This window comes from Lepus europaeus, chromosome 3, assembly GCF_033115175.1.
Source record: "Lepus europaeus isolate LE1 chromosome 3, mLepTim1.pri, whole genome shotgun sequence".
Lineage (NCBI taxonomy): Eukaryota > Metazoa > Chordata > Mammalia > Lagomorpha > Leporidae > Lepus > Lepus europaeus.
The window spans coordinates 54,528,715-54,552,998 of NC_084829.1; the positions used below are offsets into that span (position 1 = coordinate 54,528,715).

The 24,284-nt window shown below is 36.9% G+C and overlaps 1 protein-coding gene across 10 annotated transcripts in view; it reads left to right on the forward strand.

Moving 5' to 3' along the window:
• Positions 1–24,284, forward strand: part of MLIP (muscular LMNA interacting protein) — a 295,954-nt gene that overhangs the window by 143,610 nt on the left and 128,060 nt on the right. For 9 of the 10 annotated variants that reach the window (XM_062187543.1, XM_062187550.1, XM_062187551.1 and 6 more), the window contains one exon: positions 13,924–15,480. The exons of the other annotated variant lie outside the window; for it this stretch is intronic. In XM_062187543.1, the coding sequence (XP_062043527.1) occupies positions 13,924–15,480 (1,557 nt within the window). The remainder of the gene's footprint in view (positions 1–13,923; positions 15,481–24,284) is intronic. 10 annotated transcript variants of the gene reach the window in all.

Below are 24,284 nucleotides of genomic sequence, written 5' to 3' on the forward strand. Positions count from 1 at the left end.
GAATAATATGTGTGAAAAGAATAAATATTTGAAAGTCCTTATTCTGTTCACCTTCAAAATCATTACTCAGCTATTGACCTCTTCATGATGTTTGCTTGTGTACCCTCAGTGTAAGCAAACTATTCTTAAAAATGATTCTGATAGCTTTTTTTCTCTGCCTATTTTCATAATTGTCATATCCTAGCATGCATTATAAATATGTAGGTACATGCCTTATTACCCTATCAGACTGTAAAATCTTCAAAAGTAAATCACATATTAAATTCATTTTATTAAATATTTTGTCCTCTACAGTGGTTACAATGATATCTTGAACATTGTAAATATAGAGTTGAATGTATATGTGTATTTTTAATAAAAGATTTATTTATTTTTCCATAAGGCAGAATTACAAAGAATGATAGAGAGACAGAGAGAAAGACCCCCCTCCCCTGCCCTGCCCCACTAATTCATTCCTCAAATGGCCACAACAGCCAGGGCTGAGCTGGACTGATACCAGGAACCAGGAATTTCATCAGGATCTCCACCTTGGGTTGCAATGGTCCATGTCCTTGTGTATCTTATTCTGCTTTCTCAGCCAAATTAGCAGGGAGATGGATCAGAAGTAGAGCATCAGGGACTTGAACCAGTGCTCACATGAGATTCCCATCACAGGTGGCTGCGTAACACATTGTGTCACAGGGGGTGGGCACCTGTATATATGTCTTATATACTTTTTCTGAAATGGCATGTTTAAGTGAAAGTACATTATGCTAAATAAAATGCCAAGTAAAATATAAGTCAAAAGTAAAAATACTATATAAAAAGTAGTTGAATCAAACTTATTTTAAAAATTTTTTAAAGATTTATTTTATTCATTTGAAAGACAGAGTTATAGAGAGAGTTAGAGACAGAGAGAGAGAGGTCTTCCATCCACTGGTTCACTCCCCAGATGACTGCAATGGCTGGAGCTGTGCCGATCTGAAGCCAGGAGCCAGGCTTCTTCCAGGTCTCCCACATGGGTGCAGGGGCCCAAGGACTTGGGCCATCTTCTACTGCTGCCCCAGGCCATAGCAGAGAGCTGGATTGGAAGAGGAGAAACCAGGACTAGAACTGCCGCCAGTATGGGATTCCAGCACTTCAGGCCAGGGCGTTAACATGCTGCACCACTGCGCTGGCCCCTTTGAAACAAACTTTTAAAAATATTATTTAGAAAAAGGAAACTTGAAGTTTGATGTGAAAGTCTAAGAATTACCTTACATAGGTCTGATATTAGAGTTAAAATCTAGGTGAATATATACATGATACACAGAGTGATTTTTCTGAAGGACCTTTATAAAGGTTTATAAAGTAGTGACAGTAGGAATAAAAAGAAAACCATATAGGATGGAATTAGCTGGACTTATGAAAAAAGGAAAAATGTGGCATATGGAAAAATTAATCATGAATGAAGTTTATAATCAAGAAAATTAGTTAAGGGGCTGGCACCGTGGCTCACTTGGTTATTCCTCTGCCTGTGGTGCTTACATCCTATATGGGGGCTGGGTTCTAGTCCCAGTTGCTCCTCTTCCAGTCCAGCTCTCTGCTGTGGCCCAGGAGGGCAGTGGAGGAAGGCCCAGGTGCTTGGGCCCCTGCACCTGCACGGGAGACCAGGAAGAAGCACCTGGCTCCTGGCTTTGGATTGGTGCAATGCGGGCTGTAGCGGCCATTTTGGGGGTGAACCAACAGAAGACCTTTCTCTCTCTCTCTCTCTCTCTCTCTCTCTCTCACTGTCCGTAATTCTACCTGTCAAATAAAAAAAAATTTAAAAAAAGAAAATTAGGTTAGTAGTGGCATCATTAATTATGGTCTTGGGAAGAGGTAGAAAGAGATCAGATATATAAAGTTGAGTTGGAGGATCCGTTGGTGCAACTGTGTGGTGATATCTAGAAAGCAACTAGAATCAGAGACACAAGAGAGAAATGGAGACTGGAAATATTTTCCATTGGGTTGAGGTGGTCAGAGTGGAGATATTTATTCAGGGAATGAATGTAAAACAAGGCAATGTAGCATTTAAGCAAGGAAATATCAAACTACAAAGGATCTGTGAAAAAAAGAAACCAATTAAGAAGTTTCAGAAGGAGCCAAAGAAGTTGGACACGACAGATAATGACAGATAATGACAGATAATGGAACTTTCAACAGAAAGAGGAGACTACAGAGGAAATACAAAGCAAGGTAAAATGTAGGATCCCCAGGCCCAATAAATCTGCAAGTCAGGAGGTCATTTGGTCATCTTAGTGGGACTAGTGCATATGTGGTAAAGGGGACAGAAATCATGTTGAGATTGTGGAAGGGTGATGAGGGCAGGGAGGTCATGAATGGGAAGGTTGGTATGAGATACCAAAATGAGATAGACAACTTCGGGCTATGCTCTTCTTGACAAGAACTTGAAATCACAAATCTTAGTTTCCTAATTAGTAAATGAAGTGTTCATGGTGTCCTACTGAAGATTAATGATGTTATATATGCAAAATGCTTAGAACCATGTCTGACCCATGGCAGGCCCTTAGCAAGAGATTTCTCTATTTAAGAATTTACTGAGGGCAGTGTGCTTTTGGGCACAGAGTAGGAAATATATGTAGCAGGAGAGATTTTATGTATGTATTTATTTATTTTTAAAAATTTATATATTTAAAACTACAAAGTTACATAGCAAGGGAGGGAGACATAGGGAGAGGGAGGGAGTGAGGGAGGGAGAGACAGCGAGAAAGAGAGAATCTTCCATCTGCTGGTTCACTCCCCAAATGGCTGCAACAACCCGAAGCCAGGAGTCAGGAGCTTCTTCTGTGTCTTCCACATGGGCGAAGGGGCTCAATGACTTGGGCCATTTTCTGCTGCATTCCCAGGCATATTTGCAGGGAGCTGAGTCAGAAGTGAGCAGCTAAGTCTCCAATTGGTGCTCATATAGAATGAGAGGAAGCCTCATTGTGGTTTTGATTTGCATTTCCCTGATGGGTAGTGATCCTGAGTATTTTTTCATGTGTATATTGGCCATTCGGATTTCATCTTTTGAAAAATGTTTGTTCAACTCCTTTGCCTATTTCTTCATTGGATTGCATGTGTTGTTGATGAGTTCCTTGACCTCTTTATACATTCTGAATATTAATCCTTTATCAGTTTAATAGTTTGCAAATATTTTCCCATTCTGTCAATTGCGTCTTCACTTTGCTGAGGGTTTCATTTGCAGTGCAGAAGCTGTTCAGCTTGATATAATTCCATTTGTCTATTTTGGCTTTGATTGCCTGTGCTTCTGGGGTCTTTTCCACGAAGTCATTACCTATGCCAATGTCTTTCACAGTTTCTCCAATTCTCTGTTTAGTAATTTGATGGTATCAGGTCATAGATTTTTGTTAGGTGTAAGTTAGGAGTCTTTTTTCATTCTTCTGTGTGTGGAGATTCCATTTTCCCAGCACTATGTTGAAGAGACTGTCTTTTGTCTAGGGGTTGTTTTCATATCCTGAGTCAAAGATCAGTTGGTTGTGGGTGCATGGATTGATTTCTTAAGTTTCTATTCTGTTCCAATGGCCCACATGTCGATTTTTGTGCTGGTTTCAGGCCATTTTGATTATAACTGCCCCTTAGTATGTCTTGAAATCTGGTATTGTGATGTCTCAAGCTTTGTTTTGGTTGTTTAAGATTGCTGTAACTGCTCAGAGTCTCCACGTTTCCATAAAAGTTTTAGCATTATTTCATCTAGACCTGAGAAGAATGTCATTAGGATTTTGATTGGGAATGCACTGAATCTGTAAATTGCTTTTGGTAGTATGGAACTTTTGATGGTATTAATTCTTCCAATCAATGAATATGGAAGAGTTTTCTATTTTTGTGTCTTCTCTTCTTCAATTTCTTCCTTTAATATTTTGTAATTTTCATCATAGAGATCTTTTACCTTTTGGTTAAATATATTTCGAGGTGTTTAATTTTTTCTGTAACTATTATGAATGGAATTGATCTTAGAAATTCTTTCTCAGGCCGGCGCCATGGCTCACTAAGCTAATCCTCTGCCTGCAGCGCCAGCACCCTGGGTTCTAGTCCCAGTCGGGGCACTGGATTCTGTCCTGGTTGCTCCTCTTCCATGCCAGCTCTCTGCTGTGTCCCAGGAGTGCAGTGGAGGATGGCCCTGCACCTGCATGGGAGACCAGAAGAAGCACCTGGCTCCTGGCTTCGGATCAGTGCAGTGTGCCGGCCGCAGCACGCCAGCTGCAGCAGCCATTGTGTGGTGAACCAACAGAAAAGGAAGGCCTTTCTTTCTGTCTCTCTCTCTCACTGTCCACTCTGCCTGTCAAACATAAATAAATAAATAAATAAATAAATAAATAAAAAGAAATTCTTTCTCAGCCTTGGCATTTTCTGTGTATACAAAGTCTATTGATTTTTGAGTGTTAATTTTATATTCTGCCATTTTAGTAAAATCTTTTGTGGGTTCCAATAGTCTCTTAGTGGGGTGTTTTAGCTACCTTATATATAGAATCATGTCATTTTAAAATGGGGATAATTTAACTTCCTTCTTTCCAATTTATATCCTTTCGATTTCTTTTTCTTACCTAATGACTCTGGCTAAGACCTCCAACACTGTGTTGAATAGCAATGGTGAAAGCGGGCGTCTTCATCTGGTTCCAGATCTTAGTGGAAATGCTTTCAACTTTCCCCCATTCAATAACATATTGGCTATGGGTTTGTCATAAATTGCCTTGATTATCTTGAGGAATGTTCCTTCCATACACAATTTGCTTAAGGTTTTCATCATGAAATGATGTTGTATTCTATTGAATGCTTTTTCTTCAACTATTGAGACAATTATATGGTTTTTATTCTTCAGTTTGTTAATGTGATGTACCCAATTGATTGATTTGTGAATGTTGAACCACCCCTGCATACCATCTCATTTGGTCTGGGTGAATGATCTTTCTGCTATGTTGTTGGATTTGATTGGTTAGTATTTTGAGGAATTTTGCATTTATGTTCCTCAGAGAAATTGGTCTATAGCTCTCTTTCTTTGTTGCTGCTTTTTTGGCTTTAGGAATTAAGGTGATGCTGACTTCATAAAAGGAGTTTGTTAGGATTCCCTACATTTCAATTGTTTTGAGTAGCTTAAGAAGAATTGGAATTAGTTCTTCTTTAAACATCTGATAGATTCAGCAGTGAAGACTTCAGCAGTGAAGTCTTCCATTCCTGGGCTTTTCTTTGTTTGCAGGGTCTTTTTACTGATTCAAGGTCTGCCTTAGCTATTGGTCTCTTTAGGTTTTCTATATCTTCATGACTCAATTTTGGTAGATTGCTTGTGTCCTGGAATCTATCCATTTATTCTAGGTTCCCTGATTTGTTGGCATATAGCTCTTTGTAGTAGTTCCTGATGATTCTTTCTGTTTCTGTGATATCTGTTGTTACATTTTATTTTTAATCTCTGATATTAATAATTTGGGTCTTCTCCCTCTTTTTTTGTTATTTGGCACAATGGTTTATCAATTTTATTTTATTTTTTTGAGGAATGAGTTCTTCATTTCCAGCTTAATTCCATTATTGTCAGAAAAGACACATGGGATGATTTTGATTTTTTTTTGATTTGGTGAGACTTGCTTTATGAACTCTCATATGGTCTATCCTAGAGAAAGTTCCATGCACTGATGAAAAGAATGTGTATTCTACAACTGTGTGATGAAAAGTTCTGTATATATCAGTTGTTCCATAGCATCTATTTGCTCTGTTGTTTCTTTGTTGATTTTCTGTAGAGTTGATCTGTCCATTGATGAAGGTAGGGTGTTGAAATCCCCCATTACTTTTGTATTAGAGTCTATGTCTCCCTTTAGATCTTTTAACATTTCTTTTAAATAGCCAGTTGCCCTGGCATTGGGTGCATATGTATTTATTGTAGTTATGTCTTCTTGCTGAATTGATCCCTTAATCATTACATAGCACCCTTCTTTGTCTCTTTTAACAATTTTTGTGTTAAAATCTATTTTGTCTGATATTAGGATGGCTATGCCTGCTCTTTTTGATTTTTGTTATTATGGGATATCTTTTTCCATCCTTTCCTTTCTATCTGCATGTATATTTTAGTGGGTGTGTTTCTTATTTCATTTAAAAAACCTTTTTCTGGTAACCTTCCCACTAGTACCTTTCCATTTCCCTTCTTCTTTATGGTGAATATATGAATCCCTCCTTTGTCTTCTTTTCTCACCTTACCTGGTGAAATGGACACTTTTAGAAAATTTTACTAAGCTCCATTACTTAGAAAGTCCCTTTGGCCTTTGAATGATGCTGTTGTTTCCTGTAGGTCAACTAATTTGTGCCATTAACCTACTGAAAAGGAGGCACATGTATGGAAAATTAAGTTGCTCTGGCAGGTCCAACAGATAGATGAAGTAGACTTTAAAGAAGAATATATCCTGATTTGTAGTCAGAATTTGAATTTTCCCATAGCTGGGGATGTAAAGAATAAATCAGACATCAGAGACAGTTATCTTTCCACTATCTGATCACCACCACCCACCCTCACTACCCAGAATCTAGAGAACAAGAGAATAAGAATAATAGAATAAGAGGTGACAATTGCAGTGGGGGTATGAACTGAAACTTGAAGCATGAATAGAAGTTTTATGGGCATTCTATGTTGTGGGAATAGGCAAAGAAGTTTCAAGATACAAGAAGAGGGTGAAAGAAGAGGAGAGAGATGAAAAGAATTCATCAAAAGAAGGGAACTTAAAATAAGAATGATGTACTAGAAGTCATGGACAAAACAGTTTTTTTTAAAAGATTTATTTTATTTATTTGAAAGTCAGAATTACAGAAAGAGGTAGAACCAGAGAAAGAGAGATAGTGGTCTTACATCTGCTGGTTCACTCCCCAAGTGACTGCAACGGCCAGAGCTGAGCTGATCCAAAGCCAGGAGCCAGGAGCTTCTTCCAGTTCTCCCACATAGGTGCAGGGGCCCAAGAAGTCTGGCCATCTTCTACTGTTATCCCAGGCCATAGCAGAGAGCTGGATTGGAAGCTGAGCAGCTGGGACTCGAACTGGCACCCATGTGGGATGCCAGCGTTGCAGCCTGCACCTTTAACCCTCTGTGCTACAGTGCCGGCCCCGGATAAAACAGTTTTGAAAACAAGGTAGACAATGGGAAAGCCATATTCTATAGAAAAATCACAAAAGGATAGGAATTCAGGTGTCTTTTGGTTTTAGGGAAAAAAGAAATAATTTTAGACCACGGTGATAACAGTCGCTAAAAGAGGTGGGGGAAAAACTGTTAAGAAGTCAGCATTAACTATACTACTTATCTGTTGCAGAAAAGATTTCTACACATTTAGTGGTTTGAAAAAACCTCATGTTTGTTTTCTCCTTGTTTTTGTAGTTCAGAAATATTGGTATGGCTGAGTCAGATTCTTTGTTCAGAGTTTCTCAAGGTTGAGATCAATGTGTCAGTCAGGCTGAATTTTCTGAAGGCTTCACCAAGAAAAGAACCTCTTCCAAGTTTCCTCATATTTGTGGTGCAAATCATTTCCTTGAGTGTGAAGAATTCCTGAAAGCTTGCTTCTTAAAACTAGTACAATTGTCAGAAAAAAAAAAACTAGTACAAGATAAATTATCTGAAGCTTTGAGTCTCTAACCTTGTGACTTTCTTTTTGTTAAGTATTTTATTTATTTATTTGAGGGGCAGAGTTACAGGCATAGAGAGGGATAGAGAGAAAAGTCTTCCTTCTACTGGTTTACTCTCCAAACGGCTGCAATGGCTGGAGGTAGGCCTATCAAAGCCAGGAGCCAGGAGCCTCCTCTGGGTCTCCCACATGTGTACAGGGGCCCAAGCACTCGGGCCATCTTCTACTGCTTTCCCAGGCCATGGTAGAGAGCTGGATTGGAATAGGAGAAGCCAGGACACAAACCAGTGCCAATATGGGATGCCAGCACCTCTGTTGTAGGCTTAGCCCACTATGCCACAGCACTGGCCCTCATGACTTTCTTTTAAAAAGCTTGCTTGATTAGGTTAGATCATACAAGAGAATATTCCTTTTAATTAATGTAAAGTCAACTGAATATCTGAAAAACCCTTTCCTCTTTGTCAGTTTCTATTAGTAAGAAAGAAGTGATAGTTTCCACCTGTATTGAAGAAGTGAGGATCATACACACTGTAGTTCTTTGGGAGGCCATTTTAGGGTGTGTTTGTCTCAAAATGTAAAGAAATAAGTACAGTGATTGTATTGTACAGACTCGGCACAGAAGAAACCATGTGAATATGTAACCATGAGAAATATGAGATCCATGAATATCTGTTTATCCATGTATCCATAAGACTTATCAGTTAGCTTTTGCTGCTTAAAAAAAATCAAGCCAAAATTTAGTGCTTTCAAACATAACTACTTGTTTAGCTCAAAAATCTTCAAATCAACAGCTTGGACTGTGCTGAGCCAGATGAATCTATATATATTAGGTGTGGCTGATTTTATTGTGGTTGGCTGCTGACTTGGATGGTTAGTTGTCTTCGGAGATGTGGTCTTACCTCCTCTAGCAGACTAGCTGGGCTCATTCACATCATGGCAAACCATTACTTCTTGCATGGCATTTGCTACTCTCTCACTTGACTTAAAAGAGTCAACTCAGGTGGGGAAAAAGACTGTGCTTTCATTATCTTAAGAATAGAGAATTGGGATTTTCACTTTCTACCACAAGGATGTTTACTGTTTTATACTTTTAAAGATTGAGAGGATTTATACTTTATGTTGTGATGACAAAGCTAATAAGAAAGAAAAGTGGCGACACATATATTATGAAAGGTAACTCATGAAATGAAGCCTCTAAGAGGGCAAGAGCTGCTGCAATTCAAAGCACACAGGGAAAATTCTCCCTTTAAAAGTGGCAAGTCATCATTTTTTTCTTTTAAAAATGGGATAAGAGTGAATCTAGAAAATTTGCTTTCCTAGTAATCTCAATTTATTTTAGAGAAAAGCAATCTAGATCTATTAAGCAAACTAGGCTAAGTAGTAAGTTAACGGTTTGTGGAGAACATTACATTTTTAGAAGAACAGTAGTGGAAGCCAAGGTTCAAACTAAAGAAAAGAGCAAAACAGAACAAGCAACAAATATGCTGAAAGGCATTAGGCGCAGCTGTGACCATAGACCTTGAATTTGTGATAAGAACAAACCAGAGTGTCTCACCTAGCCCATATGTAATTTGAAAAAGGTGCCCATTCTTCACAGGTGCAGGAAGAGTCAGCCCTATTCTTTGTTGATAATCTTGTACAAGTACAATATGTAAGTCAAGTACAATGGTCCTGCCAATGAAAAGAAAAAAGTAACTTTTTTCTTACTGCATATTTAAGCAGACTTAATCTAGGCACATAATGGCAGCTGGTGAAATTGATTTAAGAATGGAGTAGTCAAGTGGACTGGCAAAAGTTTATTAGCAAGAAGCCAATGTGGCTAAATGCTGACAGTTCTGGTAAGAAGGTTGATATTGAACAAAATATTGCTAAACACAAATGAAAATTAGCAAAGGGTTAGGGAAATGAGATCAGATCAAGAGATAGAAGGATGGGGGCAATGTCATGAGGGAAAGATCTTTAGCTCATTATAGACAGACAGAAACCATTGACAAAGTCTTGACCATAGATGTATGGTGATTATATTTTAAATGGTCAATCTGATTATAGGTTAAATAAGGTTCAACTAGAAGTAGGAATACAGTACAAGAATATTTAATTTGTTCAGGAAAGAAAGGTTGATAACCTTCCCTGTGGTATTATGAGAATTAATCAGAGAAGATCTATTAATAGATAAGTTTAGAGAGCTTAGCTGCCATAATGTAATGGCTGATAAATAATGACAGTGGAGAATCAGTCTTTGCTAATCCCTGTTATAAAGCTGTCTAAAATTTTAGAATTATAATTCTAAAATTAGCTGCTCCTGTATGTATTCAATTCTATTTTTCCTAATATGTGTTTGAGATTCCAACACATCTAAATAAAAGCCTGATTTGATATATAATGTTTTGAGTAGTTCTCAAGGTTTGGACAGCATCACATATTGGTCCCATGTAGTTGTGTTCTTCCTCCTGAATCTGCATGGCCGCATTCGAAAGCCTTAGACACAAAGTCTTATCTAAAGCATGATCTACACCCTGACACCATCCTAGGCTCTAGCTCCCGCTGCCATTGCTGGAAGCCAGGTGGACACATGGCCCAACCACTGATGTCAAGATCCACCCCCATCCTAATGGGATTTGCTGCACCTACTTCCCTGCCCACCCTCTGGCAAAATTTAAAAAGAACCTGTTCCTGAACCTGTGGCTCTCTTTCTCTCTGTCTCCTGATCTCTGTCTCTCTCTCTCTCTCTTTGGATCTCTCTTATGCTCTCCTTCTCCCTCTTCTTCTTTGACCCTTCCCTCCAGTCTGTTGAGTTTTCCCCAATAAACGTTTTCCCTTAAAAAAAAAAAAAGAACACCATAGACAGAGTTTAAAAATTGGTTATATACAGGAGCAGTTAATCTTAAAATTTACTAAAATTTTAAGGGAAAACTACAAGAGATTTTAGTGACGAAAGTAACTGATAATTTCTGTTACACAGGATCCAAAGATAGATTTATAATTAAGATGATCTATATGTTGAAAATAACACATTGCAAACATCTTATCTTATTTAGACTGTTGTGAATGTATTCCAGACTTCAGGATAGTTTTTCTAGAAGAAAGTTTCACGGATGACTTTGGGAGGACATATGTGGTAGAGAGGATCAAGGGAGCAATAGATGCTGATGTTCAGAGATCTTACTCACAAGAAACTCTAGAGAACTGTTTGAAGCAATGGAATCAACAAAAATTAATTGAGAAGTAAAAGGTGGAGAAGATGTAGAACAGTCTAAGGGTTAAGGAATTATTCTTTAAGTTATAAACCTAGAGAAAGCATAGGGAGTTATTAATGGCAGAGGATGAAGGGATGGAAATAGTTGGTAGATTTTCAATAGAAAAGTTCAGCATCATCAGAAAGGATTTTCAAGGAGCAGAAATGAAGGATGGCTTCAAACCACTTACTGAGAATTTGACAGGAGCCCACTCCTTCTTTCCACATGAAATTATTGATTTCTTTATTTTAAACATTAATGAGAAAATCAGGAAAATGAGTCTTTTGTATTAAAAAATGGAATCCTCACTTCTGGGAATTATAAAACTATGGTGTCACATTTTTCATATTTATATACATTAGGATAACATGATGATGTATTTGTGTGTTAGCCATCGGAACAGCGCGGTGCGCCGGCCGCAGCGCGCTACCGCGGCGGCCATTGGAGGGTGAACCAACGGCAAAAGGAAGACCTTTCTCTCTGTCTCTCTCTCACTGTCCACTCTGCCTGTCAAAAATTAAAAAAAAAAAAGAAATAAATATATTGCAAATATTTAATAATAGATTAGGAAAATAAATTGTATCGAGATTAAACATACATATTTTTGTACTTTCAGATCTGTCTCTTAGAACTCCCTCAATAATCGGCCATTAAAGACATAATAAATTGCTTATATTTGGTAAATATCACTTACTGTAGTAGAATGTTTAGTTCTACCAAACATTCAGTTAGAAGTGATAGTATTGGTGTCGTTGGAGGGAGTAATCTTTTCTTCTGAATGAAAGCCTCAAAATTACAGACTCATTGTCTTAACATTGATAATTTGGTGTGTAATTAGGACAAATTAGTGAGTTTTTCATGTATATTGAAATAAGTTAGAAGCATGACTGAAAGGCTATGAATTCACAAAATACCTAGCAACTATTCTAGGAATAGACACCTGCATTGCATAAAAAGTAATTTATAGGCTTAAATGGCTCTATTCTTTCTAAGAGGAGTGATCAGTCATAAACAATTAAAGAAGATATTTCATTTATAGTAAAACAAAAGCAAAAACTACAGCCTTGAATGTACTATTAACTTTGAGAGAATTATTTTTAACACTAAATACTGATTTGACTATACATGATTACGTAACGCCAAACAGAATATCATCATTTTTGTGGTGACAGAAACATTTAGTTACCCAGTTAGTGATATTTAGATTTAAATATGTACCTTAACCATATGAATCAGTTATGTAAACACTGGCTAATCAGAGTTGTTTCTAAGAAAAACTTGTAGGAGAGAATTAGTAAGCTTCCTTTTTCAGTTTGATTGAATGATTGATTTTCAATTATCCCTGATTTTCTGATATTTTGGACTTTTGTCAATGTATTCAAGTGTTATTTATAGTGCAAGAATTCTGTGTTGCAAATATACACTTGAATTTCATATAAAAGAAAAGAATATATTGGTATATTTGCTCAGAAATTTAGAAGTTTGAGATGGGTTTGGATTTTTCAGTTTTAAATATCTCTAGTGCTCAAAACTAAATGGTATGAAGATACTTGCATTAAATCTTCTGAACATGTTAGAAAATCAAGAAATATGTTTGTGTTAATATGACAAGGCTTTTCTAAGTTTAATTGTTAGGCTCATAGATAATTTTCTGATATGTACTTCATATGCCATATGTATGTTAATATTCATGAATATATTTTCAATTTTATTTATTTATTTACCTATTTGATTTATTTGAAAGTCAGAGAGACACAAAGACATAAAGAGAAGGCTTTCCAATCTTTGGTTCACTCTCTAAATGCTCACAACAGTTGAGCCTTGGCCAGACCAAGGCTGGGAGTTGAGAATTTAATCTGCGTCTCCCAAATGGGTAGCCAAGATCCAACATCACCTGCTACCTCCCAAGGTGTGCATGGAAGGAAGAAAACATTGAGAGGGCGGCCTGGGCTTGAACTCAGGCACTCCTAGATGTGCTGTGGTTGTGGCATCTGAATCTCAACGTCAAATGCCTTTCACTCATTAATTCTTTGAACTACAGAAAGTCCCCAAATTCTTTATTATCCATGTATATTTATTCTTTCTTTTACAGATTGATAAAATCAAATCAATCTTGTATCTAAAACCCCATTTTTTTTAGAATTACTTATGATTTTAGTACTTGACTTAAAGTACTGGATAATTTTTTTAAATGGCACAATAATGCCCATGCACTCGGTTATTTCATAAGCTCGCTCTAGCTTCTGTTATAAAATGATAAATCATTTCTTTGTTTTCTCTTTATTGGGCATGGGATTGTTGAGTTGCATTTTTCAGCAGGATTATGTTTGTAAATTGTTCTCGCTTCTGTCGATAGGAAAGAAAGTCTTTTCCTTCCAGAATAACCTAACTCATTTGCTAAATTTTCATTAAATGTTCATGTTAAATATTCATTCTGGCAAAGTCATAGGGGAAAATAAGCTCAAATTCCCTCTCTATTTTGGACTTTGTTCTCATTTAAATTATCACTCTGTGTTGATGTTGGGTACTTCATCTTTTTAATTCTGGGAACTCTGTCAGGTTCAATGTGTAGGAGTAAGTAGTCCAAGTTTTTTGGAATTTTAAGCACTTGAAGTATGTTAAATTTTCTAAAGATTGACGTCATAATTATTATATTATGGTTTATAGTCTTAGAATGGAAGAAAATCAATTTAATTTTCCAAAGCGAGTTTTGAAATTTATACTGATGGTGACTTAAATATTTTCTAATCACAGAATTCCAAATTAAGATAACTGCTTTATATATATCAATGGATTATTTTATAAGTGGAAGCATGCAAAACAATTTATATTGATTTTCATCCTGGAGAATAAGTGATATATAGATATATTACTTCACAGCTTGTTTATGTCTTATTTCAAATTCACTTCAGTGTCTCATTAGCAAAACTGAATGTCCTTCATTTCTATGTAGGTTTAACATATTTCTTTTTGAATAAACTACAGTATTGCTTGCATAATCACACAAGTGACAATAATATTTGGATATTTTTACAAATAATGCCCTATTTCAATCTGTCTGTTTCTCTTTCCTCTAGTTAACTTCTTCTCCCACTACCTCTGAGCAGCTTGCCTGTAAACCACCTGCTTTCTCCTTTGTTTCTCCAACTAATCAGAAAACACCACCTGACCCAGTTAACCTCGACGGAGCCTCTGTCCTAGAGGAGTTCCACACTAGGAGGCTGGATGTCAGTGGGGCCTTGGTAGAAGAAACAGCTACGTACTTTCAAACTGCCACCCACTCTTCATCCTTTCCTGCATCGAAGGGCACCTCCTCGACGTTACAGTTTCCCCATTCCACACAGCTCTCAGGTTCTAATATATCCAGCCCAACTGCAGCACATCAGAAACCTGGACATCAGAAATCTGAAGCCATGAAGAAGAAGACAACTGTAACCTCACATGTCCATAGTCCCAGAGAAAGTCCGAGAACCTCTTCTCCTTCACCATCCTGCGGTGCTTCTCTGAAGTCAAATTCTGCCTTGTACATCCCCGTCCGTATTGTCACACATTCACTCTCTCCAAGTCCAAAACCATTTACCTCCTCTTTCCATGGCTCATCTTCTACTATCTGTAGCCAAATGTCATCTAGTGGAAATCTTTCAAGGTCAGGGGTGAAATCTCCAGTGCCCTCTCGGCTTTCCCTTCTCACTGCTATCCTCAAGTCAAACCCATCTCACCAAAGACCTGAATCCCCTGCATCCTGCCCCACATTCTCTCTCAACTCCCTGGCCTCTTCCACACTCACACTTGATCAAAAAGCAAAGCAAACTCCATCCACTCCTAAAAAGTCTCTCTCAAGTTGCTCTCTCAGAGCTGGATCACCAGATCAAGGAGAAAACCAGGTTTCTGAGCTGACCCAGCAATCCTTTCCCCTACCTTTTTCCTCCAAGACTGCCCTGGTTTCTCAGAGGCCCTCCCTCTCTCCTACAAAACCTGTTAGTAGCAGCCCTATTTCTTTGAATGCTGAAAAAGCAACATCACCTACATCTTTGAAGAGCAATACGGAGCTCTCCATGCCACAAACCAATACAGTGAGCTTTGCAGATCTTCCTCCTGTCCCACCAAGCTCTTCTCTTTACCCTTCCAAAGGCAAACAGGATGATGACTTAAGGGGTATAGAAAAGACATCTACATTAGCCTCCTCTGAAGTAACTTCCATATCTCCTTTTAGTCAAAGCACCACACTCCCCACTCCAGAGAAATGTTTTCGTCCTTCCCCAGCTCTTTCAAATCTGATAAACAGATCCAAAACAGTATCATCTCAGCTATCTGGCTATGGTTTGAACCCTTCAGCTCCTCGTTCACCCTCTATCCCCAGTGTTAGCTCTGCCTCTATTCCTAATTTGGAGTCCTCATCTGTCCCTCCTGCTAATCTTCCTACCCAGCCATTCCAGCTCAGTTCTTCACCATTGCACCCAAATTGTGGTAGTGATACCTTGCCTTCAAGACTTGGGAAACATGAAAGCACAATATCCAGCCATAGGTCACCTGTTTCAACCCTATCACCTCCCATCTCTCTAACAAGAACCCAGGAGCTGATTTCACCTTGTGCATTGTCCATGTCAACAGGCCCTGAAAATAAGAAACCGAAGGTATTTTTTGCACGTTGCATGGTGCATGCTTATTTTAATATATGTAACAATCTGTCTTTTTTCTGGGAAAAATCTATTATTATGACTCTGTTCCTAAAAGGAAGTAGAAAAAGTGTATGGTGGGGCAAGGCTGTGGAATATTTGAATGTGGAGATGAATTATAATCTATCTGAAAGTATACATGTCTGTAAAACCCTTTGGTTGTGCAAGTCCTCTTCCTAAGATATCTTCTTATATCTATGATGCCAAGAACATTTTTTGCCCAAGGCATTATATGGTCCTGATGACAGAATTAAAGGCAGCAAGTTGAGATTTGAGAATATGAATAACAGGGACACTATTCTGTCCTGTACTGACAGAATAGTAGGCAGGATTAGTAGAAAAGAGAATATTATCTTATATCTGGACTGGTAATATGGCAAAGCTTCTTTGACAAATTTCTGTTTTGCTTTCTCATATTAAGTCATTGTTATTATTAATTTTCCTCATTTTTCTAGGTTCAGCACAGTACAGCTTATATATAGACAAGTAATATGACAAAGCTTGTTTGCCCTTGATTCAGTTATAATTATTATTATATTATTTTTATTATATTAACTTTTCCCAGTGTTCTAGGTTGACTTCTTTACTGGCCCATATGTATTTGGCTTTGTATGTATAGGGCAAAAGCAAATTAAAAATTCCTTTATATTAAAAAATATATTTTGATTTATTATAAGCACTAACTAAACTCTTAGTAGTTTCAAATATTGAAATGATGAAAAGCTGGCTCCAATGAAGTAGAATTAAGAGAAGGAAAATGTTGGTCCTTAAATGCTCTGAGCAGTTCAGTTGAGTAAGGATGTAAAAGAGCATTTTTTTAATAAAAGTAGGGAAGCATTTGAATGAGTGATCCTGCAGTTCTGTTCTTCAGGTCATACTCACTTCCCAAGTATTGTCAAATAATCAGAATGTGGATCTTACACACTCAGAATTTTATAGGTGTTATACAAACAAAATAGAAATTGTGATAGTGTTTGTATAAGGATGGATGGGAATTTTCAGTTACCTGCATTGAAATAATACAGTTTCAGTACCATGGAGAGTGTATTTAATTTTGTCATTTGTTGGGTGAGGAATGTAAGGCTAGAGAGATAAGGTGACCTACATGATCTTAGTAATGATGCTTTATTTAGTACAGTACAACTTAAAAAAAATGCACTAAGCACTGTACTACTCTATGCCTATCACTATACTATTTTCTTTGAAAGTTGGTTTTAAAAATTTTAACATTAATATGGAATATGGTTAGTGAGATACATTATCATAAATGGCAGGACTGCTTGAAATGTTTAGGATTTTGCTTAATGAATAAGAAAGAAGTTTGCATTTCAGAAACGAAAAACAACCTGACTAAATTCACAGAAGATGATCCCAAAAGACTATATTGGACTTATAAGAAAATTCATCTTATAATCAAATAATAATAAAAGTAGGATAATTATAGTTACAGATATCAAATAGCTTGTTAGCCAAGAATTATGCTGATAGCTATAAAAACTTAAAATTAATTAAACTTGATTATATTAGTTAAGTTTTATAACGGTGTGATATTGGTTATATTATTATCCTTGCTTTGTATATGTCAAGAAGCTAAGGTTCAGTGAATTATTTGTTCAGGCCACACATCTGGTACAAAACTGAAATTCAGCCGGCGCCATAGCTCACTAGGCTAATCCCCCGCCTTGCGACACCGGCACACCAGGTTCTAGCCCCAGTCGGGGTGCCGGATTCTGTCCCAGTTGCCCTTCTTCCAGGCCAGCTCTCTGCTGTGGCCCAGGAGTGCAGTGGAGGATGGCCCAGGTCCTTGGGCCCTGCACCGGCATGGGAGACCAGGAGAAGCACCTGGCTCCTGGCTTTGGATCAGCGCGGTGCGCCGGCCGCAGTGCACCGGTGGTGGCGGACATTGGAGGGTGAACCAATGGCAAAGGAAGACCTTTCTCTCTGTCTCTCTCTCACTGTCCACTCTGCCTGTCAAAAACAAAAACAAAAACAAAAACAAAAACAAAAACAAAAAACTGAAATTCATATTAATTTAAGTCTACTAATTCTTGAACCCAGATTCTTTATTACTATGATTTATTGCCACAAAACAATAACATATTACTTATCAAGTTAGTCTGACTTTATAATTCACTTTAAGGAAATCATTATGGACTAATTATCAGAATTCTCAATTTAGATGACACTTGAGTCATTTAAAATATATAGTTTAAAATTAACTTCTTGTTTTTTAAACATTTAAATCAAATGAGATTAATGCAATTTCATTTTCTCTATGATTCCAAACTTAAAATTCTTATTTAGTTGAGGCAAAATGATCTAGTTATTATCTTTTCAATACATATGTGTGATTTTGAAATTTATTTGCTGTGTATTCATTAAAAACATGACAATCTGATGGTTACTCTTTCTTGAATTTATTAGTAATCATTTCATAGATCTTGCTGCCATGTCTTTAAATTTTTCATTGTTTTCTAAAAAAGTGATTTTGCTCCAGAATCTCCTACAAAGTGTTTCTATTTGTGGTTTCACTGTTCTTTGTTCATATTTTGTGTTGTTTTGGATATAGTCAGAGGTAGGGAAGAGGCTGAGCCTACAAGAGCATTTTATAAATTAAGACTGTGTTTGTTGAAGGCTTCTTTTTCACTGGCTCACTTCCCTTTACAGCATTAAAGAATTTTCAACGTTTGCCTTTTTTCTGCTTTATTATCTTTATTTTCAAGTAAAGAAATTCAAGCTGATAGAATTTCATCATAAATTTGATTATCATAAAAATAAGAATTATTATAATTTACCTACCAGAAAAAACCATTAATCTATTCATTTGAGCAGAAATGAAGGATATAATTTATAACAAATTCCGCAAAAATAGTTGCTCCCTCAGACGTGTTGCTCTTTTTCATATTTATTTCCTTCCTGCTTTTTGTTATATTATTTCTGCAGGAAAAAGATCAGATCATCAGCGTACAATTTTTAACTAATTTTTAATTCATTTTTCAGGAATTATAACATGAGTATAAATTTTTAATTGACACTGACATAGATAAATCTTATGTCAGTGTCTTTTTAAATTTGACTAATTTTGTTTAAGCTAGTGAGATTATTTTTTTTATTTTTATTTTTTATTTATTTAGTTTTTTGACAGGCAGAGTGGATAGTGAGAGAGAGAGACAGAGAGAAAGGTCTTCCTTTTGCCCTTGGTTCACCCTCCAATGGCCGCCGCGGTAGGCACGCTGCGACCTGCGCATCGCGCTGATCTGATGGCAGGAGCCAGGTGCTTCTCCTGGTCTCCCATGGGGTACAGGGCCCAAGGACTTGGGCCATCCTCCACTGCACTCCCTGGCCACGCAGAGAGCTGGCCTGGAAGAGGGGCAACCGGGACAGGATTGGTGCCCCGACCGGGACTAGAACCCGGTGTGCGGGCGCCGCAAGGTGGAGGATTAGCCTAGTGAGCCGAGGTGCCGGCTTAGTGAGATTATTTTATACAATGACAGAAGGAAATAGACAAAAGCTTTACAATAACAAAGAATTTATGTGATTTCATGGGTTGTTTCTTGTCTTGAATACATACAATGTACTCAATGTATGTATTTATTGAATGAATGACTTGTTTGTGCTCTAATTAACTATTTTAGCTCATGGAGACATTCCGTATTGCTCATTTCTAAAATTACTTGTGGTTCTGCAGAAATGGTGTGGTGTTAATCCAAGTATAGTGCTCTCTTTGAAGTCAGGGAGCTTGAGATTTAGAGCAGCTACACTTATTCCCAGGTCTCAGAAAGATAGGGGTCCTAGAATACAGATGGCCACCAAATTAATGCAGGAATCAAGATGGATATTAGTTCAAAGTCTGGGCCCTACTGTCTTTTGATCTTAAAATAAAATGGAATAGCTAGAGTATGCTGAGCTAAATTCAGATATAAAACATATTTGATGTTTCTTTTCTAAGGATATAATCCTTTAGTTCTGAATCTGTTTGCATTAGTAAGATACATGAGAGGTCTTTGAAAAGTTCATAGAAAATAAGGATTAATGAAAAACCATGCATGAATTTCAAAATTTTTGCACCAAAATGAACTTATATTTTAATTCTATTTTCCCTGAATAGTTTGAAATACCATGACAGTGTATGTAACATTAATTTTAGATTTAGTTTTAAAATATTTTGAGGATGGATTTTTGTACAGCAGCTAAGACACTACTTGGGATGCCAGAATCCCACATTGGAGTGCCTGTGTTCGAATCTTGGCTCCATTTCCATTAACAACTGCTAGCTAATGAGCACTCTGGGAGGGAGTAGCTGATAATTCAAATACCTGGGTCCCTGTAACAACCAGCTAAGTTCTAGTATTCTGGATTTGGCCTGGCCCAGCCCCAGCTTTTTCAAACATTTGGGGATTGAACCAGCGTTTCTCTCTCTCTCTCTCTCTCTCTCTCTCTCAAGAAAAATTTAAAAATATTATTTTGCATTATAATCATGATCCTAGACTGGATGAGGATATTCCTGATTGTTCCTCAGGCTACTCTTATATTAGCCTCTATATTGTTTGAGACATTGTTTTCTCCAGGGAAAGACTGGACATCATAGAATTCATCCATGATATTGTTTTTGGGTTCCAAATACATTTTGCCTCCGTTTATGAAAGAGTTCAAATTTTTCTCCTTGTAACTTATCAAGGTATTCCATATCAAAACTGGATTGTCCATTACATCAAAGTCTCATATGCTCTGCTATTTATCCATTAGATACAGTCTGAAAACTTCTAACTGTGAAGGCCACCAGTGATGAGCTTGCCCTGCTAGTGAAGCTCTTTAGACACATAGTTGGTTTAGAGGATCAGCTGGTAGTTCTTTGACATGTCATAAACCTTTATAGTTAGTGCTTTGTTTATAAACCTCTCATTTCTACATATATATTACACTGAATACTCAATAAAAGAAAGCTGTATGTTACTTCATCAATTTCTGCAGAATCACAAGTAATTTTAGAAATGAGCAATATGGAATGTCTCCATGAGCTAAAATAGTTAATTAGAGCATAAACAAGTCACTCATTCAATAAATGCATACATTGAATACTAATATATATGTATTGCAAAGCCATGATCTTATTACAACATATAAAACATGCAAAACTGCCTATTCAGAGAGATCTTATACTCTATGGTGAAGAGAAACAATCACAATGCACTACCCAAATAGATAGATTATTAGTAGTATTTTCTTATCAGTTTTAGAATTAGGAGGGCATAAGTAGTATGGAAAAATGTATAACCATCCAGGTAAAGATCATAGGAAGAGGTTGTTACCACAGTTTTATGTTGGACAGCTAGGATAGGTTTATTTGAGAAGGTAACATCCAAGGAGGTGAGAAATTTTTACTCTTAGATGAGAGTCCAGTGAGGAAAGTCTCCTAGGCCAGATAGCACCTTACAGGCATGAAAAACAGGTTTGGAACTGTGTGGGGATAGGAAAGTGAGTGACAGAACATTGAAGTCATTGGGAGATATAGGTAGGAACTGGATCCTGTGGGGTCTTTAAAGCCACTCCTTTAATCCTTGATTTTTGAGTGGGACAGAAAGTCATTGGAGAATTTGCATAGATAGCAACACAATCTTATCTACTGGCTTCCAAGTTAAGAATAGACTTCAAGAGGGAAAGGGAAAGTAGGGATATCTTGGAAGCCACTCAAGAAATCTAGGCAAGTGATAGGATGGTGGTTATAGGTTACAGTAGAAAAGGTGAAGATAACATTTCTGTATAATTTGCAGGAAGGATAATAAAAGTTCAGCAATCACAGAGCTACTTTATGAAATGATAAAACAGCTGAAACCAGATTTATGTGACCTTGTGTTTCTTTTTTCTTTTCATCTTACTGTCTCTTTTATTCTGTCCCATTCCGAAAGTTTTTGCACCTGTCTGGGGATTACTGACTTTCAGTGATTCTGCCACCTACTTCAACTGTCACTATACACTCTATACTAACCACTTCTATGTCTTATTTCGTTTGCTTCTTTCCTGCTAGCCTCTGTGAAGAGATCTTGGTAATGACTCAGGTGTCAACAGTTGACTAAAGCTTCTTTTTATATATTTATGTTTGAATTTGGGTATGTACAATTTAGCTCATAGAAGAGATTTTACAAGAGAAAATGATAGCAAATCCACGGTTTTGTGTTCAAGGCTTGCAAGTTCTCATCAAAAGGAACATGACTGCAGAATTTTCACCTGTTAATAAAAGCTACCAAAACTTGCTTGGAGGAGGGGAAGACAGAATTTAAACAGCCAGTTTTGTCTAGGACTTGAACAATAGATATGGTACTAAAATTTTCATTTTCCCCTGTCTTCTGAATCTTGTAATCTTCAATTAAATATATAAACACAAGTCAACAAATATTTGCTAAACCTGTGTTCTCTTCCAGGTATTAAGTTTTGAAAATAAAAGGAGAAACAGTATAAAATTTTTCCTGTAATGATTTAGTAGGCAGATAGGAGTGGAAAAATATTATAACCCAATGAAACAGATGTGCTTCAAGGATGCTAGAAGGCAAGCAAATAAATCAGGTGTGGAGAGAGGCCGTGAGAAGGGAGAGGGACATTTTCTCAGTAGACCTTTCTCATTTCCTCTGCCAGGCCATGATCTACAGCCAGGTTTTGGCAGTGAAGTCTAACAGCCATCCAAGAATCCTTTGGTTACCAGGGTCATTATAGATTGTGCCGAGCCCACAAGCCAGATGTAAGGAGATGTCTGGTAATATCCCTTCAATTGTGCAAGGACTTGGTTTAAGTTTTCTTCTCAGGGCTGCTATCAGGGAAATGTGTAAGAAGTGTACATTTAGAGTGCTCCTCTCTTATCTGCTCATGGATGCTCCCAGAAGTTAACCATCATTGTAGGGAGGCTTCACCAGGTGTCTCTTATTCTGACCTTTATGTTCTAGGTTCTTCTATTTAGCTGCACTTAAATTATAACTGTAATACAAATCACCATTTCTGAAGGTGGCTAACATACATCACATTGGAATTGTAAGCATTATCAACAGGTGCTAGGATAGTGGTGTGAAGTATTTTCTGAAGGAGCAGAATGTGTTCATGCTATCCTTCCCTTCACACTGAGAATTTATATTGAAGTACATAGCATTGCCTATAAATAGAATTAGGTTTGGTAAATTTAAATACCAAATGCCATTTTCTCTAAACAAAAACTTTTCCTAGCAATACGTGATGAATATCCATGAGATACTTGAGATACTTGTTGAATGTTAACTAAAAGCATAGATTAAAAATTAGAGATACAATAGGTAGCATTGCAATCTTTGCCAGACTCAGATTTAGGCTAGTCCCTTCTATCCTTTACCTTCTATCTGATAGTGATTCCAGCCTATAATACCACAGTGATTCAAATTACATGAACTGCCTTCTATAGAACTATTCAAAATTTTAAACTGAACAGGACAAGTAATGAATTTGGTTTAGTACGTAGAAGCTTTGCAATGGTAAAGATGAAATATGTTCCAAAGTAAAATTTAAAAGAAACTCCTTGTTTGGATTGAGTGTACTATATTTTGTTAAGAGAACCATGAAGAAAGCTAGTGGATATCAAATGTATCTTTGAAGACAACAAGCATGATTTTAAGACTGAAAATGATATGATGATTAAGGAACATTGAATCTCATGTTGTAGATCTTCAACAAATATTTATTGAATGAATCCATTAGTTGAATTGCCATATCCAAATTGACTTACACAATAGATTGATGACCACTAAGTTGTGAGAACCCAGTGTCAAGAGCTACCTCTCTTTTGTATATGATTTGAATGCAGATGTAAATCACACTCCTAAGAAAACAATGAAATAATATAAAATTCATATATTCATAGTTTATAATGGGAGGTTAAATCTAATCTGACAATATTGAATGGAAATAGTACCTAAAGTTCAATTTTTAGGCCTAAAGGGAAAAAAAAAACATAAATACAGGGTGGAATTTATCAGCAGTTAACAAAATAAAAGGATTATAGATTTTAAGCAATAGAATACCCAGTATGATCCAACAATATGAGATGACTCCGACCTGCTTTCCTGTGTATTTTAAACTCTCCACAAAGCTAAGGATATGTTACTAATTATTAGCATTTTGATTACATTAATTGAGCTGATTGTCAATGTCCTGGAGGGGAAGATAATGTCATTTTTGTTAACAGCACATCTAGTTAAACATGCATCTTTTCAAACTTAACGGGATATTAACACAGGTGAGTTAAGAGGGTATCCCAATTTTTCATTTGAATGTCAGAGGTTGGTGAAGGTGACAATATAACTATCATACAGAAGAGAGCTATTAGCATGAGTAATGAATGTATGAAGAGAGAAATAGAACAATGGAATAAGTTAGCAGAAAGTATATCTGGTTCAATATGAGGGAAATTTTTCTAAAATAAGGTTTGAATGTGCTTTGGAGGTAGACAAGTTTGCTTGTGGTTACTGAACAGAAGAAGAGAGAGAGTCATGTTTCAAATGAGGTGATTGAACCAGGTAATTTTCACTATCATCCCTGATTCTAACATACTATGAAATTATGTGTGCAATGACACGATACCTTTCTGTACAGCCTCTACACCTCTATTTTTTAGAGAAGTTGAAGATAGAAGAACAAATGCTATCATTATACATCCTGAAATGAGACTCAAGTGTGTGTGTAATTAAATGCATAGCTGTTGAGCTTGAGTGTCTCTGTCCAAATCCCAGCGATGACTTAATAGTTGG